This window comes from Hippocampus zosterae, chromosome 5 (assembly GCF_025434085.1).
Source record: "Hippocampus zosterae strain Florida chromosome 5, ASM2543408v3, whole genome shotgun sequence".
Classification (NCBI taxonomy): Eukaryota; Metazoa; Chordata; class Actinopteri; order Syngnathiformes; family Syngnathidae; genus Hippocampus; species Hippocampus zosterae.
Genome location: NC_067455.1, coordinates 23,009,119 through 23,033,553, shown reverse-complemented (window position 1 = coordinate 23,033,553; position 24,435 = coordinate 23,009,119). Strand labels below are relative to the sequence as shown.

Sequence of the window (24,435 nt, the reverse complement as noted above, 5' to 3'; positions counted from 1 at the left end):
GTGTGCTCACATTAGTACGGCTGAGGCTGTTCTGCAAAAGATGGACGACATGAAGAAGCTACGACGCAGATTGAACAATGAACAACAGGTAATGATACCTAATGACATGGCTTTAACCTTGTACTGTGCTACCCCCAGTGTTTATATTTCCTGAACGAGGTCAAAGTGGGAGGGCTGAGCTATAGTTTGCCACAATTAGTGTACTCATTCCAATGAATTGATGCTTTAATTTGTGTAAATGTTCCAGTCAGTTGATGCAAAACCGTTTTCCATGAGCAGCTGGGTGTTTATACCAGAGGCAGAGTAAGGCGATCTCTGAAGACCAATGTGGACATGAAGGACACCAAGGAAAACCCAGGTGAGTGCCTATTGTATTGCTTATATTTCCTTTTGATAAATTATGTATTTAGGCATTTGGGCTGCAATTGTTTTGAAGTGTTAATGGGATTATATATTTGCTGGGCCCAAAATCAACAAATTGTATGGAAAATTTGCCCGTTTACTATTAAAACAATTTTGATTTGGGACATTTAATGTACTGAAATAGATTTGGACAATGTGACCTTACATCAGGCCTCCTCAATCGAAATAAGGCGTTTTAGTTCAGGACAATTCCTCAAACCCAATGTCAAGAACAGGATTGTTTCCACCCAATTAGTTTTCACTGAGGACCACATTATGTCAAGTTTGCCAAGTCATAGGCCAAATTGTCTGGGAGGTGGTTTGTTTTTTTCCCCCCATTGGACCAGGAAATATTGTTTCATTTGCAGAATGGAGGTGTTGTTTCTGATGTCATGCTATTCAGAATTCTTTCTTGATCAAGTAAGGGAAAATACAAGGAATTTGTCTTCACCATAACAACCTTTCCAAGAAACATGCAAAATTACAGTAACCGACGGGGAGACAAGAGCAGGAAACCTAGTGGGTCACTAATTAGTGCCTGTGTTTATTAGATGACAAAAAGGAAACACATGAGGAAGAGAAGGGGGATGAGGGGCAGGGAGTTGGGAAGCTGCGAGCCAAACACACTAACGAGCAGCTATCTGCTTTTCCAAGGCGAGCGGATCTGCAGCATACCTGGGAGTCACAGGGAGAGGACTGGCTGTGGGAGAACCAATGAAAAGTGTTGATAGTAGGATTGTGTGTGCAATGCATCTTATTGATGAGGGGAGGAAAACAAGGAATGTAATTTGAATATAAAACATTTATTTGTCAACAAATGAATGGCTCCTTGATTTTTAGGAACATTGTAGCTACTCTCAAAACATGCAGTGGAAAAAAATACAATTATTCTGGATTTATGAGTTGCAACTCCTTCCTGGCAGAATGAAGTGTGTTGCTGGCCTTGTATTGTAGTCTTACACTGTACTGGTGGACTTGGTCCTCCTATATCACAATTTGGTCAATTTAATGTATTTTCACAAGTCTATACTATTGGTGAAGATGCGTCGGTGTTATTCATTTATTTATTAATATTTAACAATCTTAAGTGTTGGAAAATAGTTTGGTCTCTTTGAAAATTAAATGTTAATGGTTAAAGCACAGGTGTCAAACCCAAGGCCCGGGGCCATATCTGGCCCACCACATCATTTTATGTGACCCGCTAAAGCAAATGAAAGATGTCGACTTTTGCTTGGTAAAATCTCTACCAACATTTCAAATTCTCATTTGTAATAAATACGAGTGATACCGAAAGCTTTTTCTTGTGTCCAAAGCCCTCATTACACTAACTTAAACAGTAAGTGAATAAACCATTATTCTTGACTTCTTTACATGGTTGCAGTCATAATGGAGAATCCAATGGAAATTGTAACTAAAATCAGGCCCACGACAAAAATGGGTTTGACACCCCTGGGTTAAAGAGTCACGCAAGTTTTAGCGGTACAAGGATTCCGCCCAACACCAGCGATACTACAGGGTGTCCAAGTCTGAGTGGTACATGGTAAAACATACCGTACTTAAAACTATTTTATTCAATATTGGTGTTAATAAATGATATTTGAGCTGATACCAATATCGATTCCCAGACTTAACACGAATACGCTGGTTACTTCACCAATTCAGGAACTCTATACTGGCATCGATTCACAGATTCACACAAGACCCACACAAGAAACAGCGGCTTTCCGTGCAGCAGTCAAACTTAATACAACAGTAACTTATTGACAGGCCGCACAAAAATGGTTGGGGCTAAAATTAATTTTGAAGGCCCGCTACTGGTAAATTTATGATTGGGAAACACAACAGTGTTCATTTTATTTCTAAGAACATCTGAAATAACCATCCCTAAACCTTGTTTGGTTATTTTCACATCGGGGATGAAGATGATCACGATGAAGAGGATGAAGATGACGATGAGGATGACGACGATGAAGATGATGATGAGGAGGACATTGAGGATGACATTGAAGATGATGAGGATGCTGTTGATGAAGACACCCAGAAGCGTTACGAATTTAGACAGCGAAAAAGTGTAGTTCTCTACCAGGCACCACAAGATGGTAACTTCTTTTTTACATGACCGTTTGATATAATTAAGCTTTGTGAACCAACATGTTAAAGGTTCAAAATGTTTTCTTTATTTTGTCAATATGCCAGAGCCCAGAGAAACAAGAGAGACCAGAGTGTCCAGGAAACGCAGCATGTACTTCAAGGACCATTCATCCTCCACCAGACGCAGATTCACCTTTGACTCCACAACCCCTCAGAATCCCTACAACAGAACCACCAGGTCAGTAGGACAAGAGCTCACACAAATAAGGATGCCAGACAAGGTCTTAATTCTCATTAATGTTCATTCTGTTAAGAACTATTGTGTCAACACTAGGTGTTTGACTGCTACTGTCCTCTTGTCCTGTCAACATGTCAATCTTTTGCTTCACCAAATTTCTAATACTGCTCTCTCTACTAGTCTCAGCAATGCATGTTAAATTCCCACAATTCTTTTTCTTCTCCAATTCTCTTCCACCGTCAGCAATAATACTGAGAGGTAAGATTACTCCCGCTTGTCTGTTGGTTAACAAAATACACTGCCACAGTAAAACATGCTAGTATATGTTGAAAACTTTAATGATCATTTATATTTCAAAATCACGAAAGCTGTATGCCTGCATCCTTTTAATCTGACTGATTTTATGACTTTCAAAAATCCATGTACTGCATAAAATATTGTATCACTTAAGTAGTTCATCATAATGGTAATCACTGTAGGGTTGATTTGACGTCCTGTTTTTCCTCATGTCTACTGACAGGAGGAGACATGCCCTCCACAGTAGTGACTCCACATCCACTTCGGAAGATGAGACTTTTCAAACGAGGAGGCGTAAAAGCAAAAGTAAGAGCAGGAGCAGGTCAGTCACCAGGTGAGAGCTGGGGCTCAGCACAAACGCAAATGCTCAATGGACATTTTTTACCCCCACAAGAGTCATATTGTTTTACTCAGCTTTAAGTGTTTGCTCTTCCTGTTCTTTGATTAGCAAAGCATGTTGTGATTGCAATCAGAATCTGTTGCACTAGGAACAAAAAGTAAGGGTTGTTTGGCTTTGAGGTGCAATTAATTGAAAATGAAAAAATATCACACTACATTGGTATTATATCATGGAAGTAGGACAGGGTGTAGAAAATAAAAGGATGCACTGGTGATTACCTCATCTCAACCAATTTATTGAAACAAAATTTAACAATGGTGGGTACATGTCAACGTATCAATAACGCGTCATGTGCCCTTGAGCATCGATTACAGCTTGACAATGACATCGCATGCTGTTCACAAGTTGACTTATCTGCTGAGGCATGGCATCCCACTCTTCTCAAAGGGCAGGCCTCAAGTCATTGAGGTTCTAGGGCAGCGGTCCACAAACTTTTTTGCCCCACGGACCGGCCTTTAAGGTGTGATGGATAAATACAACAAAATAATATGATGTGACCTGCATGAAAATTGTGGTATTTTCTAAACATAATAATGCGAATCATGACAAGGAACGTTTTATCTGGCCGCAACACTCTCTGGTCGCTATGGTAACATTTAAATGTGCCTTCAAAATAAGATACACCACAAATACAAAGTGCATGAAAAATTTGACTCAACATCAACGCATATTATACAGAGTGGGCTCGGTGCGTGGGATTCTCCCCTTGAGTAATCCTTATTTTAAGTCGTACTCCTGATACTGTATTAAAAGTAGCCTTTTTCTTGAAAGTCGTAGGCTCCTCTTCTGTCTCCTGGCTTGGCCTTTTTCCCTTCCCAAAGAAACTTTCCAAAGACATTTGTTTTTTACTCATTTTGATAGCTCCTGAGTTTAATTTTAGCGGGAACCTATCACGTGACCGAGAAGCGCGCTTTGACCTGTGTCAAGAGTGACATACTGTAGACCAGGGGTGCCCAAATGTTTTGGACCAAAGGTCTACTTTTCGATCTACCACACTCCCGCGATTGACTTACCGTGCTTGCATACACTTAACACACTCATGCCATGATGAGCAAAAGCCATAACGGCCTCTAAGTTGGATGAAATAGAAAAATAAAGTAGACACAAGAGTTTATGAATTTGTTAAGAGGAAATCAATGCCTACCTTGGTGAGGAAACTTTTTTTGAAAGTGAGTCTAATGGGATGATTAGGGTGCAGTGTGCTTTATCACAAAAAAATGTGTGACTAACCTGCACAGAGACATACAAATGTTTGTTTGTTTGTTTTTTATTACTCTTAGAACCATTGCGATCGACTTGGGACCAGTCCATGAGCTACCGGTCGATCACGATCGATGTAATTGCTGTAGACCAAGGGTGGGCAATTCTTTTTTTGCAAAGGGCTACATGAGAACCAGAAAATATTATGGAGGGCCGGATCAAAAGGGTGAACTAAATTCGACATAATATTAATTGGATGTCTTTATTTAAAAAGCAGTATTTTTTATTTATACTTATGCTCTGCAACTTCAAGTAACTGTGCCACCTGGCGTTGAAATGCCTGTCATTACAAGTCCAAATGAAATGAATGCAGTCATTGACATCAAACCTTAATTGTGTACCAACCTTCGGCGGGCCGGATTAAAAAGACCAATGGGCCGGATTTGGCCCGCGGGCCGTAGTTCGTACACCACTGCTGTAGACGGATGGAACAGAATTTTTCAAAATAAAACATAATTCAGATTCTGAAATGAATAAAACGGAAGATTATTCTTTCCTTGCGGCCAGGTACCAAATGACCCACAGACCAGTTCCGCTGTTCTAGGTTGCGGAGTTTCGAGCCTCTACACGGCGACTCAGTTTAACCCAAATGTTCCCAATCAGATTCAGGTTTGGAGAAAGTGCAGGCCATTCCATTTGAGGTACACCCGTGCCCTGCAAGACAATAATTGGTAAATTCAAGGATCAAACTCTCATTATGAATTTTGCCGTTAAGCTCCTTTTTAGAGAATAGAAACTTGCACCATGCAAAAAGTACTGAAACATTTAACAGTTGGACATGTGCATTCAAAAGCTAAGAGAAGGCCATGTGAAGTTCTCTTGTAAAGATTTGAATGCATTTTAGACTCGTCCTGAAATTTCACCTCAAAGCCAAATATCCCTTATTTGAGAGTAATGTTTGTTAATGTTTGAAAAAATTTAATCTGCCTTTTTTTCTCCACAGATGTCTGCCTATGAACATTGTGAAAGAGGACTTGCTGGGAATTCACAAAGATCGCATGAAAACTGGAGCGAGTCTCGCCGATGTTGACCCCATGCACATAGACAAAACGGTGAGCAAATAGAGCAGCAATGTACCGGTAAATGTTTAAATCACTATAAAGTGGACTGAGTTTGTTTGTTGTTTTCGCTAATGGTCGAGATTGATGTACATCCTGCTCCTTCTGTGCGGTCCACACTTGTCCGGCCACTTTTAAACTTTTCAATCCAGTTGTACACACTTCTTTTTGAGTGCGCTGTTTCCATATTGTGTTAAGAACCTTTGGTGAATTTCAGCCGCAGACACACCTTCTGACCATAAAAATTGGATCACTGTGCAGTTCTTCACTGGTACATTCTGCTAGTGGAGCGGCCATTTTTACCGACTGAAACACGGGTAACAATCGATCAAACAAATACGTCAACTGATCACGATCACATGACACAAATTCCTGTGTGCCGTTAAAACTGCGTCAAACTTAAACACAAGCGTGCATTGTAGCATAAAGTGCGGATAATTTTTTTGACTTACCACTCGTACTTTGTGATTGGATGGTTGAGGATGCATTAGTGGAACTTCCGCCTGCCTGCGCAAAGGCTTTCTGCTCACACGACACGTGGCAAGGGTAAAAATAAATTCGCTCACACAATTTCAACTTTGAGCATCCCTGCAGTGGAAGATTGTGTTTGTTATTTTGTTGACGCGAGCAATGATGTCATTGATCAATCAGTAAATTATGAATGGCAGGAGATCCCAATGCAAAATATCGTCCAATCCGATCCAGGTGATCAGATCAGTGCAAAGTCTACTGAGTCATTTTATTGCCTTTTTATTTATTTTTTTTACATCGTTTAAAAGCAGGCACTTGAATAATTTTTGCTCTAAGATCATCACCATATCAGCGGAAAACAAAACAATAATGTTGTTTATTGTGTATCGTCTTGAAAATTGTGCTAATCATGACAGGCATTCTGCTTTCTGTTACGCAGGTGCGCTTTGACAGTATTGGTGGTCTGAGCAAACACATCGCATCCCTGAAGGAGATGGTGGTGTTTCCTCTACTTTACCCAGAAGTCTTTGAGAGGTTCCACATACAGCCACCCAGGTAAGCAGTATTCACATCTTAACGCTTATATCTCAGAGCACTGAGGATATAACTATACCCTGAAATAGATTTTTAACATGCCCTAAATTGACTGCACCAGTGCCCAACCTTTTTGAGCGAAGATCTACTTTTCGATCAACCAACCTGTAATCAACCGCAGGCGCGCGCGTACGCAATATGCATGCACTTATATACGCATGCACTTATGCACGCATGCCATGATGAGCGACAGCCATAATGGCCCCTAAGTTGAACGGAACAGATAAATAAAATAGACGCAAGAGTTTGTGAAAATCACTCTCTAGCTTCATCGAGACCTGACGCGGGAGGATAGAATGCAATTTTGCAGCGTGTTAACTATCGTAGCTCACGTGTACCGTTTTAACACGCTTCTCTCGGCTCTCCGGATTCCCATTCATTGCCAGTGCCATGAAACAAACTCTAAATGAGAGTAATAACAGCAAGTCAAGTCAAGTCAACAGTATTTATAGAGCACTTTCAAACAGCCATCGCTGCTCAGCAGCAAAAGATATTGCGCAACAGCTCTGATCGCAGACTTCTGACCGCTAACAACTTCCGCTGATGCAGGTCACGCACCACCGTGGGTTAAAGGCGACCAGTTTTTTTATTGTATTAAATTTTTTCAATACTTTGTGTGAAAGTGAGACTGAACGTATGCTAAGGGGGCAACATTCACTAACACAAAAATATATCATATTCATAACATGCACAGACACACAAATGTTTTAGTTTTGGGTTATTTTCCCTCTACACCCCTCACGATCGAAGATGGGACCAGTCCGCGAGCCCTCAAACCATGAGCTTGATCATTCATAAACCTCTGCTCATCATGTTTTTTTGTTGGCCCGCAGGGGTTGCCTATTTTACGGTCCCCCGGGCACTGGGAAAACGCTGGTAGCTAGAGCATTGGCCAACGAATGCAGTATGGGAGAAAGAAAGGTGTCGTTCTTCATGAGGAAAGGTGCTGATTGCCTCAGTAAGTGGGTTGGAGAGTCTGAGAGACAGCTGCGCCTTCTGTTTGACCAGGTGAATAAAGAGCATCAACACATTTTCTTTCAGACATTTCATGTTTTCTTAAGCTTTGCTCATTACAATTAAAATCTCACTCCTGTTTTATTTTGTTTCACATCAGATTGATTTTCATTCACCATTTTCCACTTAAATAAGCTTTCATTCTCACATACAGCTGTACATTTTTTTCTACATCATCTAGGCATACCAAATGCGGCCATCGATCATTTTCATTGATGAAATTGATGGTTTGGCTCCGGTCAGGTCCAGTCGACAGGACCAGATTCACAGGTGAGTATTTCTCCTTGATATGACGAGTGCATCTGAGAATTTAATTTGGTGATGCCGAACATCATTGTTCTAGTTCATCTGAGGGGTTTGATGGGTTCAGGTCAGGTTTTCTCCACCTCAAAATCATTAGAACATAAATTTACTGAACTTACCTTTTGTGCTGGGCCACAGTCGGGTACGAAAAGGACCTTCCAAATTGTCCCCACTAAGTTGGAAGTGTAAAATATTCCAAATTATCTATGTTAACAATTTATTCAGAACGTGTCGGCGCCGACACTTTTTGCAATGACACGTCGGCGGCGACACATAGCGGCGACACGTGTCGGCGCGAAAAGTGTCGCCGCCGACGTGTTCAGATGTAAAGACTCAGGTTGTAAAGTGTTAATGGAAAAAAAGTCAGGCTCAGAGCCAAAGCACCTTAATTGGTCAAATGAGGTTTCTCAAGACTTTTGTCAACAGGGTGTATCTCACTCTGTGTTGACCATGTATTTGTCATTTAGGCTGTTGCATGTCCACAATATCTCATGGAACAGTATACATTATCTTCATCACACTATGCTTCAAGACACGCTTACCATAGTTCTTGATTTGGGGATACAACAAGCAGTCAACTATTTCTTTGAATTAGCTGATGTTGGATTGGACTGGATAAACGTTATTGTCAAATGTACTGTATGTGTAACATACAGCACAGATGAAATTTCTTCCCTCTCAACATAAAACTGCGAGCCGCTGCGGGTGTCCGCGCCGCTAGCAAAAGAAAAGATGACAAAATAATACAAAACAACACGAGACACAGACAGTAATTAAATCTTAACCACTTTCCTGCATACACTTAGTTGTCTGAAGCAGTTATAGATGAAAGAGGAGCGAATCAAAGTGTTCTTTTCACCAGTCGATCAGACGTCATGCTGCAATGCGCACACGTCTGCTACAAGCTAAGCTGTATTTACCTAACAGTAGATTACTTCAAGACAATACAATACATCCTGATTTGTATAGCGATTTCACAACAGCTGCATCTGGAACAAAGCACTTTACAAAACAGTCAACATAAAGCAAACACAACACATACCATAAAAACGTCCTGTGATGAAAAGAAGAGATTGAATCACTTCTCCTGTCCCATGTAAATCCATTTCAATTCCAAGCGGCGACTCAGTTCCAAATATGCATCCGCGCTCTGCACAGATGCTCCTCTCTCATCCTCGGCTACGCAAGACACCCATCCAGCTGCACCAACGCAGACTGTCCAACAGCGCCGTCATGTCCGCTGAACAAACCGGTGCTGTGAAAAATGCCCATTAAAGGCGCAAAAAACATAAGCGCCTCGGGGCTGTCCAGCACCGACAGTCAAATGTCGATGACATTCCTCCACATTCCTCCCAATCAAAATTAGGTGCTGGTACACGCGTGCTGCCGAGAAGGCGCAACTACCTAGCACAGATTCTTCTCCTTTGACGAATATCGTGGCCTGAAAACAATCCACATAGAATCCACATGTAGTAACAACACCATGTGACAAAACAAAAGACAAAAACAAAAATAACAACTAAAAAGCACTTGCCAACGGCTGCCTACTAGGGCACAATCGTGGGGAAAAAAATTACTATCAAATTACTATAAAATCTTCTCACTTTTGTGTCTATAGTTCCATTGTGTCGACTCTTCTGGCTCTCATGGATGGATTAGATGGCAGAGGAGAGATTGTGGTGATAGGTGCCACCAACAGACTGGACTCCATTGATCCAGCTCTCAGACGCCCGGGCCGCTTCGACAGAGAGTTCCTCTTTGGCCTTCCCGACAGAGAGGTACTGACATTCTTAAGAGATATCAACTTGCCATTGAAAACATTCGTCGCCCAAAGAATTTAGTAAATATACCGTATTGGCCCGAATAGAAGACGACCTTGATTATAAAGCAACCCGTCTTTTTCAAGACTCAAGTTTGAAAAAAGACTTTTTGAACACCAAATTAATTTTTATCCAGAAAATAATTACAGTACATCTGAAACAAATGATTACAACAATACATTTGAGAGAAAAAGCATTTTGAAGTTTACGCCATAACTTCTCCTCAGCCGCTGGTTAACCTGGCTGATCTTCGACCCACTTTTCTCCAGATTGTCGCTACGTTTCTCCATTTTCTGTTATCTTTTATATGATTTTCTTTTCTTTCTTACCACTATTCTATATTTTTGTTTTTCTTCGTGCTACTTCTATTTTGATTTTTCTTCTTCGTGACAGGGGTTTGCTTTGGCCTGCGGAGTCAAGTTCAACATTCGCTTCAATGATATCTGGCGCCATTTAGCTTCGTGAATGGGTATAATGTTTAGACCCCGAACATAAGACGACCCCCACTTTTTCAGTCTTATTTCAATGCAAAAAACGTTGTCTTATATCCAGGCCAATATGGTAATTGAACCATGCTCATTCTTTTGGGCACTTGCCAGACAACATTTTTTGGTCTTGTACAAAGATGGGAAAAGTACTGTCATTCTGTACTTACTGTATTTTAACGGCCATAAGAAGCACATAAAAGTCTTACATTTACTCCAAAATGGATGGGGCATCTAATAATGCGGAGTGGCCTTGTGTGTGTCCACTTGACTGTCTGACGTTGTGCCGACACGGTGGTTATATAGAATTTACTGTGGATTTTGAATAATTTTTTAATTCCCTTTTCAATAGTATCTGTTTTGTGAAGATTGACCTAGTCATTTCTGAGATGGAAGGGAGAAAGTGTTCAAAGGAGGCTGCCATGCCTCTTTTTGCTCAACATATTAAAATGTCCAAACTTAACAGACCATACCATTTTACGAGATATCACCCAATCCTACTTCTGGGTTTTATTTGTCACTTGCGCGTTTTATGTCAGTGTTTTCTTCCAGGCCTAATACTATACTTAAATCATTGTCATGCATCAAAGTGAAAAGTAGAGATCTTGGTGTTTAAATGGAACGCATAATAGTCCGCTAAATACTGAGTAAAGTCCAAAGTCCTGGAAAATATACTCAAGTACCAATGCTATTGTATCATTTTGTCTGGCAGGCTAGAAGGGACATTTTGAAGATCCACACCAGACTCTGGACACCTCCTCTCTCGAACAGTTTCGTCGAGGAGTTGGCTGATAAGTGTGTTGGTATGTTTGCAAGTGCTGACGTTGTTGAAAAATATCACTGAACTTTAGTTTACTATACTCGCTAAAACCAATGTGTCTGTGGAAGTCTCATTTGCTGTGTGCTGTCCATCCATCCATCCATCCATCTTCTACCGCTTATCCGGGGCCGGGTCATGGGGGCAACAGCTTTAGCAGGGAAGCCCAGACTTCCCTCTCCCTAGCTACTTCTTCTAGCTCTCCCCGGGGGATCCCGAGGCGTTCCCAGGCCAGCTCGGTGACATAGTCTCTCCAGCGTGTCCTGGGTCTTCCTCGGGATCTCCTCCCGGTGGGACATGCCCGGAACACCGTTCAGATCCGAATCAGATGCCCAAGCCACCTCATCTGGCTCCTCTCGATGTGGAGGAGAATCGTCTCGACTCTGAGCCCCTCCCGGATGACCGAGCTTCTCACCTTATCTCTAAGGGAGAGCCCGGACACCCTGCGGAAAACTCATTTCGGCCGCTAGTATCCGGGATCTCGTTCTTTAGGTCACGACCCATAGCTCGTGACCATAGATGAGGGTTGGAACGTCAAGTCAAGTCAACAGTATTTATAGAGCACTTTCAAACGTACAATACATTTCACAGTGACATTATACCATGCCCATTAAATTGCAGCAGGTAGTGTAGAAACTAAGAAGTACCACACATACTCTACGTTAGATGTTACTTTTGGGGCAGTATTAGAGGTAAGATCTGTCCTAAAGAAAATCTAGCCCGACCCGGCCCGAGCCTGACCAATGAACTTGATTTGCAGGCCCGAGTCCAAAGCAAACCCGAAATGTCATATTTTATTTGTGAGCATTTTGGGCAGAAAAAAACCCCGCAAGATTTATTAAGATTAAAATAATCTACATATTTTTATGGACATGAGAAATGCATTTTCACAATGACATAACGCTGAAGCACAGAATAAGAGGCCAGACAAAGGGAGATCTTGATGCGCATTTTCGTAATTATGCAGAGAAATCCTGCAGCCCACTAGGCTTTAAAGAGAATAATTCAAATCAAATAAATTTGTAAAGATATATGAAATTATGTCTATAGTTTTGTTTAAACTAAATTTAACATCTGTAATTTGGTGTGACACGTGCACAGTGCGTGCTCAGCGTCTGGCCGTCTGCGCTCCTGTTTAGTAGTTAAGTAGCAATTAAATAACAGCGCCTTCTCTGTTTTATCCAAATTGTTTTAAAACAAGTATTCCTTAGTTTAGGATCCGCACATCGTTTTAGCATACATTTTTAAAAACATATATTTTTTTAAAAAAAGTCAGCGAGAGAGAAGCCTGACCCGAACCCGAAGCAATGATTGACATTTTAGGACCCGACCCGAATTTCGGGTCGGGTTGTGCTCGGGCTCGGGCGGCCCAATCTTACCTCTAGGCAGTATATGCCACGGCCTGCTAAAACAATAAGTCACATTCCTGGAATTGGCCCGTTTGCTGTACTTCGTAAATCCCTGCTGTAGGAGTAGCATTTGTTTGAGAGCAAATATTGAATGTTTTGTTTGATAATTGTCTCTTGTGGTCAATGTAAAACAATTGTCTTTCACTTTTAGGTTATTGCGGAGCGGACATTAAGGCGGTGTGTTCGGAGGCGACACTGTGTGCACTACGGCGCCGCTATCCACAGATTTACTCCTCATCACAGAAACTGTTGCTTGATGTTGATTCTATCGCAATCACAGCAAAAGACTTCATGTCCGCCATGTCCAAGATGGTGCCTGCTGCACAAAGGTATGGCCACTAATGAAACCAGTTTTGTTTCTTGGTTTGTATGTAAAATTTTGACACAGATTACACAATGCTCAAATGTACAACATTTTACAAACATAAGGGGTGTTCACACGGCAAGATTTGGTCCGGTGCTGCACTGGGGCTGCCCCAGTAGAGCGTTCACACGTGCAAATTAGCTCCGGCGCAGCCCAGGAAAACGGCTTACACCGGACCAAATGTGATCCACCTCAGGGAGGTGGTTTAAAAATTTGCTCGTTTGCGAAGCAGCACCGATGTAAATTTGCACGTATGAACGCAACTGGGTTAAATTTGCTCCAGAGTAAATGCTTGTGAAGAGTACGTACGGCGAGAATGTGTTGCTTTCGCGGTCTGTCGGACTTCCGTCATGTATTTGTTTAATAACGCCACAAGACCTGGCTGGTAAGATCTTTCCTTTTGTAGGAGACTGGACTGTCTCAGTTGTTTGTGTAGTTTGTTCCTTTGTTGTGTGTTCACAACCCCCGCGCCCCATATAATTTATTTTAGGATTTCCTCTCTTGATTTTCTGTTTGCCGCATTACGTGTTTGCTTTTCTGAGTGTCATTGAAGTTATCGTTGATTTACATTTTCGGGTCGGTCACTCTCGAGCAGAAGGCACGGAGACTGAGAAGGAGGACGTGCCTGTCCAGTAGTTGCTTGAGTTGTGCAGACGTTTTAAAAAGAACCAACACGACAGCTCGTTTGTTTTCTGTTGTTTTGCTCCGCTGTAGAAACTGCCGTGTGCACACAAGTGGGGCTGCACCGACGTTGTGCCGGTGCTGGCACGCTCAGCGGCTTTGTACGTGTGAACGCTCCACACAATTTGATGCGGTGCAAAATATATCGGAACAAAATACGTTGGTGCAGCACCGGAGCAAATGTGTGCCGTGTGAACACCCCTATAGACACTTAACATCTTTAAATAAAGAAATATTTGCGACTAAAAACATAAATAAGTTACTTAAATTGACATCTTTTGATCAGATTGGTGATCGTTAACTCACTGATCAACGATCGACACCAAAAATGCTGATTGTGTGAAGCCGATTGATAAATGTTTGTGTATAGAACATCGAGTAAATATGAGCATAAAACTAGAATTATTAAGCACATTTATAGAAAGAAGAAAGAGACACAGTATGTATGAATGTAATTCCGATGCTGAATGTAATCATTAGGGCTGTAGTATCACCAGCCAGGGCTCTGATGCCTGCAATTTGTCCATTACTGAGCACCGCCCTGCAGGAGATCCTCCACACTGTCAGCAAAGTGTTCCCACATGCTGAGCAGGGCTTGAAAAGGAAGAGGACACAAGGTATGGTACATTTTAAAAAGACAAATCTCTTTACTCTGTCAGTCTTCAGAACTGTGTGTCTGTGTTTCCAGATCAGTCTTGCGTGTCTGAGGATGAACTCTTGTTGAGTGACGATGAGGAGCGATCCATTGGACAGACCCCTCAAAAGAAGACTGTCTCAAGGGAAATTCTCAGCATTGAAAGGTTTAATAAACACATCTAAATGTGATTTGATCAACTCTTAAAGGGCTGATCCCATGTTTTCCTTTGTCAATCTTTGCACAGAAGTGCGTTGAGCCAGCCAACCTCTTACCGTCCCAGGCTCCTTTTGGAGGGTCGACCCGGCTCAGGTCAAAGTTCCCATCTTGCTCCTGCTGTTCTCCACTCTCTTGAGAAATTCACAGTGTACACACTAGACATGGCAGTACTGTTTGGAGCCAGTGCAACTGCACCAGAGGAGACTTGTGCACAGGTAGGTCCGATATCACTGTTAATAGTCACTCACTCATTGTGAGTTCATGAATGATTAATACATGATAATAATATAAAATACAGATGTCAATAATTATGATTTGGTTAATTTCTTGCATTCCTTCAACCACATCATGGTGCAAAGATCGAAATAAGTGAATTTGAATTGCAAGTTGGCTAGCTAAAATGCACATTTTGCACCTCAAACGAACACATTAAAAAGCAAAATGGAATAGGCATTTTTGTGGCACAATGCGTGGGATAGAAGAGGCCAAAGTGAAGAACGAAAAAGAATATGGGTGTGGGGGTGGGGAGCGGTGGGGGATAAAGGCAGAATATGGAGAAAGTGTGGGAGCATTTCCGACTGAAAACACAAGGTTAACACCCCCGTGACATGCAATTGTTGTAACACGGACCTTGCTCTTCGCTGAAGACCGAGGTAGGATCCAAGACAGGGTAAAATTAACAACAAATCAGTGAGATTAACGTTAATGTACTGTACCAAAATAACATTACTAGGTTTATGTGAATTCTAACAAGTAATTTTTGGCTTGTTACCATTGTGACAAGTACACTATAGTCCCACTAGCATAATACAGGGCACAGGTGTCAAAGTCAAGGCCCGGGGGCCAGATCTGGCCCACCACATCATTTTATGTGGCCCGCGAAAGCAAATCAAACATGTCAAGTTCCATGCTGCTAAAGTCTGAACCAAAATTTGAAATTGTCATATATAATTTGCAACAACAGTCATAAATTCTTGACTTCTGATTTTAAAACTAGTTATTCATCAATTTATTGTGTGCTGTGTATATAAAATGTGGAGGGGATTAAACATTTATATGGTTTTTCAAAATTCATAACGAGCCTCTAAGGGCAACCGTAACTACAATGTGGCTTGCGACAAAAATGAGTTTGACGCCCCTGATACAGGGTATTTGTAAATTTTGTGTGTGGAGTGCAGACAATAGGCACTGTGTCACATGGCCAGTATAGTACTGTAAGTGGCTCTACCTGGAGTCATGTGTATTAAAAACATGGCAATGGTCATCAGAGAGGACGTAAGAGTCATTACGGTCAGTTTCCAAAACAGCAGCTTTCTGGTGATTTCAAAAGAGGGAAGGGTTTTCCTCTGAAATAGTAGCTGTGGTGTGCTATGCATCGACTAGATGGAGCTACCCTAAGGGAACACAATACAGCTTTCTATCGAGCCCTGGCTGAGGTTACGCTATGCATGCACTCGTTCAGAGGTGGGCAAACTATGGCCAATTGGTCTTTTTAATCCGGCCCACCCAAAATTGGTGCACAATTATGGTTGATTGCATTCACTTCGTTTGGACTTGTAATGACAGGCATTTCAATACCAGGTGGCGCAGTTACTTCAAGTTGCAGAGCACAGGGAGGGAGGGGAAGACGAAGAAAGAGGGAGAGAGTAATGACCGCGGAAGGGAAAGTGATATGTATCTGATTTAACAAAGTACGAAACATTCAGGAGACGCCTGGAGTCGTAAAGACTCAAATCTACGAGACTTTGGAAAAACAAGGAAGCAATTCTTACTCAGTCCGATTCTGGCAATTTCCATGTTCAGAGTTAATTGCTTGTGGCTCGAGTAAATGAACATTTCTTAGAATGGTTTGATTGTTATCATGTTAAAAACTTTCTGCAAACTGGACCGCTAATAAGAGAGGAGGTGAGTTCCATAGCGCTAACTATGAGCATCGAAGACTTCGAAGCGTCCCGAGTCTGGCTTCAAAAGTTCGTTGTGCGACATCAGCTGAGCAATGCTGTCATGTGTGGTGATCGAGACGAGGTAAAGTTAGAGACAGTGAGTGAGAGGAAAGAAAAGCCACCAGGTCTCTTACTAGTCTCATTTTGTAGCAAATAGTCATAACTTTGTAATATTTTGTAGATTTTTTTTGTATACCTGTACTGTCTGTTACAGTTTTTGGGCAATATATTGTTGCACTTGTTGCTTGTGTTGTCACACATGTATGTTGTTAACATACTTGGACGGTCATGTAGGACATATACAATAGTTGTTTCACTGTTTTTATTTTTTTTAAAAAGTATGTTCACACTTTAATGCTTTTGTTCTGTTGATGTTTGGTGTGGACTGCCAACCTATGCCGTTTTTTATATGTACCGTATCTTGTGCTATACAGCTTTATAGAGCGCCTTCACAACCACTGCAGCTGTAACAAAGTGCTTCAAGAGCTTTTAAAATACTGTGTCCAAGAAATCTGAATATTGATCCATATGTAGGTCCCTCAGGATGTAGCATGAAGCACGACACGAAGTCCATAAAAATACAGAGTTTAATCATTGGCAAGCCATGAGAACTGGTCACGGACATGAGCCATACAAATACAAATGGCATTACGAAACAATAAATGAAAGACAAATGTTATGAAGACAATTGATTCAACAATACGGCACACAAACCTTGTGGGCTCACTTCCACAAGAGGCTAAATATCCTTAGGGGGTCTTGCTTGTGCCCTTCCATCATTTAGCAGTACAGTGGTGTCTCTTCATATGAAAGTTTCAAGTTACGAAATGTCTCTCAACAGGAAAATAATGCCTCTTGTTAAAAAAGAAATTTCAAGATACAAAAGGTAAAAATACAGTATGGACTGTATTTTACAGTAAACTGTATTTTAAAAAATACAGTAAACTCGTGCTCCGAGTTTCCTGAACGCACACAATATATATATATATATATATATATATATTGGGAATTTCTCCATTGTGAGACTAATAAAGGTTTTTCTTATCTTTTATATATATATATATATATATATATATATATATATATATATATATATATATATATATATATATATATATATATATATATATATATAATGAGCTAGAGAGAGAGCGCTAAAAGAGACCTCTACCGTGTGTAGATGGAGAGATCTGTCCAAGCAACGTCCTCACCACCCCTCGGGCCATGAGGTGTTCCAGTAGTTTTATGTACATGTGAATAATCCAGAAAAGTGTTCACCAGTCGGACTGGAGTTCTTGATAAAACGCAGGCAAAAACCACTTCTGAGAGAACATGAACTAAAGAGGGCAAAAAGCGATGGGGATGCAGTTAAAAATTAAATGACCATATTTATTCTTCAGTCTATTCTTTATGCACAACTCTCATTTATTGTGCAATAATCTAATTGTAATACGTACCGGTATTTGTTAGATTTTGATTTATTTATATGCTTTATAAAACATGTCAGAATTTTGGTGGGCTTGGAACTGATTAGGGCATTTACATGGAAAACGCGTCTCTACTTCTAACATTTTCTAGTTAAGAAATTTCTTTAAGAACATTAATTTCATAAGTAGTACCACTGTAGTTTACTATTCTTTTGGGTATTATCTTTGTTTCATAATGGCTGCGCACAGCTCACAAAGTAGTTGAGTAAGTTGTTGCGAATGCACATGTCAATCAGTGTCGGGCGTTTACATGACAATTTGTTCCTGCTAATAAGTGCAGAGGACCAGGGTCTGATTCTGGCTCCGGCCTTCCTGTGTGGAGTCTGCTTGTTTTCCCAGTGACTGCGTGGGTTTTCTCCGGGGACTTCGGTTTCCTCCCACATTCCAAAAACATGCCTGGCAGGTTAATGGAACGCTCCAAATTGTCCCTAGGTGAGAGTGTGAGCGTGGATGGTTGTTCGTCCTGCGATTGGCTGGCAACTGGATCAGGGTGTCCCTCGCGTACTGCCCAGAGACAGCTGGGATAGGCTCCAGCAACCCCCGTGACCCTTGTTATGATACAGTGGATTGGAAAATGGATAGATGGATGGATATAATTTACAACTACAATTAAACGGAGACAAACAAAATACTTTGTTCAGATTTGTAAGTTTTTGCATTATAAGGCGCAATCTACAATGCCTCCACTAGATGGTGCTACGCTCCTTCCATTCAACTCGAGAGGCTTCCGTTCAACTTGAGAGGCGTTCAAGACCGCCTCTGAAAAACGTAGTAGAAAAAAATTCCACCTGAATAAATTGGAATATACCAAAAAGTGGAACGGAAGAGAAGGCACGGAGACGGACAAAGACGTACAGTACCTGTATGTGTTGAGACTGTGAAAACCGTTAATAAAGTCTGTCTTTAAAAAAAAATAAAACCACAGCTCTCCTTTTGTCAACAAATACAGGTGAGTCTTTGTTCGTCTCCGTGCCTTCTCTTATTCCGTTCTACTCGAGAGGCGTTCATGACCGCCTCCAAAAAACGCGATGGCATTTCCTTGATCATAGCGCCACGACTCCTACGATCAGATGTCAGTAGTAGTTATTCCTCTGTTGTGTATTCACAAATGATGAAATCACAATATAAATTCTGTAGGGGTGGCCATAGAATTTATTTTGTGATATCCTCGCTTGCTTTTCAGTTTTAATGTATTATGTTAAATTTTTGTAGTTTCATTGAAGTAATCGTTAGTTTAGTTTTTCGGAGGCGGTCTTGAACGCCTCTCGAGTTTTACGGAAGAAGGCAGTAGACAGACAAAGATACCTGTATTTGTTGAGACGGTTTTAAAAAAATTAACATCACAGCTCTCCTTTTTTTGGAGCTGCAGCACAAATTTATTTAATAAAGCAGCAACACAGTTCACTGAACCAACAACAAGTTATAACATTGGAAGCATGTCTCGAGGAAGGAGCCGTCTTCGAGTCGATGTATTATCGTAATGACCATACAAAAGACGCACCAGATTTTAATGCGCTCAGTGAGCTTTTAAGAAAATGTAAGACTTTTTGGTGTGCCCTGTAATGTGGAAAATACGGTACTCTGCAGTTTTGGTGTCACTGGGCTTTCCACGCATGCACATCAAGTGGCCGGTAACAAATTACAAAAGACATATTAAAAAAAATCCCAATGTTATTTTGGAAGTAGTCTTAAAAGTTAATAAGCATTTAGTTTATTCTTTCACAATAGTGTGTTTTCACATGTTTCTGTATTGCATTATGTTTATTTTAAACACTGGTTGAAAACAGTGATTATAAATTTAGGGGCTGGAACAGACATTACATTTCCATTCATTTTGATGGACAATATTACCTCAATTTATGAATGTTTCATGTTACAAACAGGCACACGGTTACATATGTAACTTGATGTGCCAGCGTACTTTGAAATCCTCTGTTAAAAGCAAGACCCTATGCAGCTTCACCATTTTTTTGTGAACATTGCTTGTAAGTAGGTATAGGTGTGTTAAAAGAACTTTTGGATTAATCATTGAATTACCATCCCCTATTTGAAAATGTTCTCTGGAAATCTGAGTCACATTAGGTTTCTGTCACAATATTAGCGGTAAATAGAATAGGGATAGCCAATCTTCAGAACAATTTTGTGACTGGTTTTATATTTGTGATGTATTGATTGAAATATTTGTTACACACATGTTCATGCCACAGTATCTTATGCTCTGCAGATTTTTGTTGAGGCCAAGCGCACCTCTCCCAGTGTCCTATACATCCCCCACATTGGACAGTGGTGGGAGACAGTAGGTACTGCATTAAAAGCCACTTTTCTGAGCCTACTTGGCTCCCTCCCTGCCTTCGCCCCTATCCTGCTACTGGCTACCTGCAGTGTACAGTACTCTGAACTCAGTTTTGAGGTATGAAGAAAGTGAAACCTTGTTTAGGCAGGTCACCAAAAATAAGCCACTTGGAGAGCTCCTCTGCGCATGCGTGAGAATTGACAAAAAAGGCTACCAAACAGCCTCCTGTCACTAAACGACAGGTGTACCATGTGCTATGTTTAACTGTTCTCATGGAATTTAGAGGCATCGGTGTAAAAACACTATTGCAAAGTATCAAGTCGTCACAATTTCAGCACAGGAAAAAGACCCAGATGGGCAAAAAAGATGGACTAAAATTGTTAATTAAAAAAAAAGCTGCATTCATTTTGTCAATATCTTGAAACCAACAGGGACCACACAGGCGGTACGCAAACTATGCGATCAGCCTGATGGAAATAAACTTTCTTGTCACTGTCACATTTGAAATTGAGAAACGATTCACGTTTCAAGATTGTGGCATTGGCACATTGCTGATGATTCGCTGAGTGTTAACGCACCCTCAGATCACTTCACATGTGAGGAAAACAAAAAATTTGTTCAGCATATTTGTGTTTTGCTGGCAGTGTTGTGCTGAGCAAATAACCACAAATGTCCGAACGGCATCATCCTTATGTACAAGCGTTGTACACATGTACCAAAATATCAATAAAATTACTGTCATTTCCCAGTAGGTGGTGGTCTGTGTTAGGAGAATCGAATAATATAAAACAAATACAGCTTTGTACATTGCTTCACAATATTTCTAAAGAAGAAGTTGGTAGCCAGGGAGAGGTCCCTCACACAAAATGTACCCGCATGACTCGGAGATCTTCAAGTGGTCTATTTCCAAAAATGAAGAGAAAATAACTGTTTTGTCTTGAAGAAAGTTTCTTCACCTCACACTGTTTTTTCTGCAGGTTCAGGAGTTGTTTAAGATGGGCTACGGGGAGGTTTACCATGTCCAAGCTCCCAGCAGCCGAGAGAGGAGAAATTTCTTTGAGGACCTCATACTAAATCAGGCTGCCAAAGCTCCTGCCTCTAAAAAGAAATCCAGTGAGGCAAACTTGGTGCATTTTTTTTTGTGGAGAACATTGTTGAATTTTACATTGAAAGCAAACTCTTGACTTTCCCTAAAAGCATCCCACTCCTTGGAGGTGCTTCCTATTGCTCCTCCTCCACCGCCACGTCAGCTGGCCGAGCAGGAGGCCCGGAAACTGGCGGTACAAGAGGAAGACACCCTCAGAGAGCTCCGCCTCTTCTTGCGGGATGTCACAAACCGTCTGTCCCAGGATAAACGCTTCAAGGCTTTTACAAAGCCTGTGGATTTGGAAGAGGTGGTAATTCCTCTGTTATTCATCAAGTGTTAACCTGCGTGAATGCCAAACACCCAAATTATTTGACATTAACATGTTGAAAGGTTTCAATTTCAGTGTTCCTTTGGTTTCCCCACTGGGGGGCGCCGAAGCAAGCGTTTAACGGTATCGAATTATTAGGGTTTGCTCTGTTTGTACTCCCCCCTCACTGTACCTAGGTTCCAGATTATGCTGCTGTAATCCAGAAGCCTATGGATCTGTCAACCGTGCTTTCAAATATTGACCTTCATCAGTATGTAACGGTCAAAGACTTTCTTCAAGATGTAGATCTCATTTGGCAGAATGCACTTGAATACAACCCAGACAGGGACCCCTCAGGTACACATTGTGGAGTTAGACTAATTAGATGGTACTCTGATTAGATGGCACAAATTCCTTTTGTTTACTAACTTTTAATCTTCCAGACCGCCAGATTCGTCATAGGGCCTGTGCACTTAAAGACACTGTGCATGCCATCATTCGACATGAATTGGATGAAAATTTTGAGAAGCTGTGTGATGAAATCAAAGATTCACGCATCAACAGAGGTGTGTGCGCGCATGTGTGAGTGAGAGATACCTTGTTCCAAGCAACTAGATTGACCCAAATTTGTTTATCCCAGTTTAAGGAGTGACATTATTTAGTGATGTAGGATATTCATTAGCAAATGAAGGTGTTTTCTAATTTGTTTTCACCTTAAACTTGTGTTTGTCCACAGGTTGCTGCACTGCACAATACGCGCCCTCCTTTTACCATGTCGTCCCCAAACAGGCCAAAATTCTGACTGAGCCTAATAAGATGGCTGAGAAGACTCCACAAAGAGAGCTGGTCAAAGCCCCAACTGTACTCACTCCGAGTACATCTTCCTCTACATATCTTACACCTAAAAGCACAGGTAGGTATTTTAGAAAATTAAGAACATTAAATTGCAACAATTAGTCCCTAACAAATACCTGTTTTCATCCTCCAGTGCAGAGGAAGAAACGTCGGAAGAGTCGATGGTCCTCTGGCATATTTTCAAAGAAGGTGTCATCGTCTTCTCACATCTCCAAAGAGGATATGCACTTAGCCACGGATAATGACAATGACGATGCAGACGAAGAAACTGATATAGAGAAAGGAATCTTCACGGAGCTCGATGATGAAGATGTCAAAGAGGTTCAAGTGGTGGTTAAAGCTACTTTGAAGGATGGTATTGAGTGTGAAAGAGAAAAAAGGAGTGCTGAGGACCAGACACAAAACAAAATCGCAAACAAAGATCAGTCAGCTTTAGAAGTTACAGCACAGAACCCAGCGGGGCACATCTCAACGAGCATTGGAGAACATAACCAGGGAGAGCGGGACACAGGTTGTGGTCAAACACGCAACCAAAATGTAACACAGGAAAACAACAAGACGGCAGCACAGGAGCCAGAACCAATGGAAGTGGTTATCATAGACAATGCCAGCACAGCACACTCAGGAAACCTCCGAGGAGATAAGGACTCAGGTTTGGGTTTGGCGCTGTGGTTCTCAGAAAATAGGGTGACTTCATTGCCTCATTGTGTCCCTTCACTCCAAGCTAAATTCATGTTTTTCCATGTGGTTCTGTGTTTTGTGTCATAGAGAAAAGCGTAAGGCGCATGACCCGGCCCTCAACGAACACTGTTCACCAGCAGGAGTTTGATATGGAAAAACCTCTCGAAATTAGTGACAAGGAACAACCTTCACTGGTAGTGGACAGGAACAAATTAAAGGTGGGGTGCTGATTACTGCTCATGACACTTGTGTGCTATGCCATGAGTTAAGAGATGAACGAGTATAACCTTTATTAGTCCCACAGTTGGTAAACTTGCAATGCTGCCGCTATCGTGTTGATTTTATTTTTTATCAAGGAGCTATTGGACAAAATTGTGACAAAGACTGATGGCTATGAGGTGCACAAGTTGGAGAAACTCTACGCTCTCCTCTGCCAAAGCGTCTACAGACACAGAAGAGCCCATCATAAAGATGCATTAATCAGGGTTGGTATCGCATTTAGTAATGCATATGATTGATGACAATAGTCAAGGATAAAAGTAATTACATCTAGAACCATGAATGTTTTCAGTGTTCAGTAATTGTGTTGTGATTATTACTAATTCCTCTTTTGATATTTTCTTTCAATAGGAGTTGGAGCAAGAGGTCAATGATTTCTGTTGACAGCGCTAAAGGAATGATTTGACATTTTTAGGTTTTAACATAATGCAAATAATGCTTAAAGGAGCATGGTTAGCACCCTCAGCTGCGAAAATTACAATCAGTGGTTTTGTCCTTATACTTTTGTGTCGTAAAATGAATCTTTGTATTATCTCGATTATATTTAAATAAATTGCTTCCTCTTTATTAATAAAATGTATCTTTTTTCACATACAACTTGGCACAATTGAACTATTCCAATTGATTGTGTCTGTGGAAACATGTAGTTATTTTATTTTAGTGGTTGAGAAACATGTAGATACAAATTTAGATGTTAAGATTCCATTTACTCACTACAAGTGAATACATGGTTTACTCACGGTAATCATACAATTTCAAAAAGTCGTATATATAACTTCATTTATTCGGTAGCCAGCCCAGTATGAGTGGTAACTATGCCCAACGAACAGCTGAAAATGTTAAGAAATGTTAAGGCTGGGCTTATTTTAAAAAAAGGGCAGCGTCAGATCTGGCCTCAAGTTGCTTTTCGTACTGCCCTGATAGGTCACGTAAGGACACTGGCACT

At 41.1% G+C, this 24,435-nt stretch overlaps 1 protein-coding gene across 1 annotated transcript in view; it reads left to right on the top strand.

Moving 5' to 3' along the window:
* The window catches only part of LOC127600371 (ATPase family AAA domain-containing protein 2-like), a 32,421-nt gene extending 8,335 nt beyond the window's left edge, over positions 1-24,086 (top strand). The window contains exons 5-30 of the mRNA XM_052064895.1: positions 16-88; positions 280-358; positions 2,325-2,501; positions 2,599-2,731; positions 2,975-2,989; positions 3,252-3,362; positions 5,632-5,740; positions 6,657-6,772; positions 7,645-7,819; positions 8,007-8,095; positions 9,747-9,906; positions 11,146-11,236; positions 12,811-12,988; positions 14,185-14,321; positions 14,393-14,504; positions 14,586-14,772; positions 20,212-20,397; positions 21,258-21,393; positions 21,478-21,674; positions 21,872-22,031; positions 22,118-22,240; positions 22,411-22,587; positions 22,663-23,181; positions 23,298-23,428; positions 23,567-23,695; positions 23,841-24,086. Of these exons, the coding sequence (XP_051920855.1) occupies positions 16-88; positions 280-358; positions 2,325-2,501; positions 2,599-2,731; positions 2,975-2,989; positions 3,252-3,362; positions 5,632-5,740; positions 6,657-6,772; positions 7,645-7,819; positions 8,007-8,095; positions 9,747-9,906; positions 11,146-11,236; positions 12,811-12,988; positions 14,185-14,321; positions 14,393-14,504; positions 14,586-14,772; positions 20,212-20,397; positions 21,258-21,393; positions 21,478-21,674; positions 21,872-22,031; positions 22,118-22,240; positions 22,411-22,587; positions 22,663-23,181; positions 23,298-23,428; positions 23,567-23,695; positions 23,841-23,873 (3,733 nt within the window). The 3' untranslated portion in view covers positions 23,874-24,086. The remainder of the gene's footprint in view (positions 1-15; positions 89-279; positions 359-2,324; positions 2,502-2,598; positions 2,732-2,974; positions 2,990-3,251; positions 3,363-5,631; positions 5,741-6,656; positions 6,773-7,644; positions 7,820-8,006; positions 8,096-9,746; positions 9,907-11,145; positions 11,237-12,810; positions 12,989-14,184; positions 14,322-14,392; positions 14,505-14,585; positions 14,773-20,211; positions 20,398-21,257; positions 21,394-21,477; positions 21,675-21,871; positions 22,032-22,117; positions 22,241-22,410; positions 22,588-22,662; positions 23,182-23,297; positions 23,429-23,566; positions 23,696-23,840) is intronic.
* The last annotated feature ends 349 nt before the right edge of the window (positions 24,087-24,435 follow it).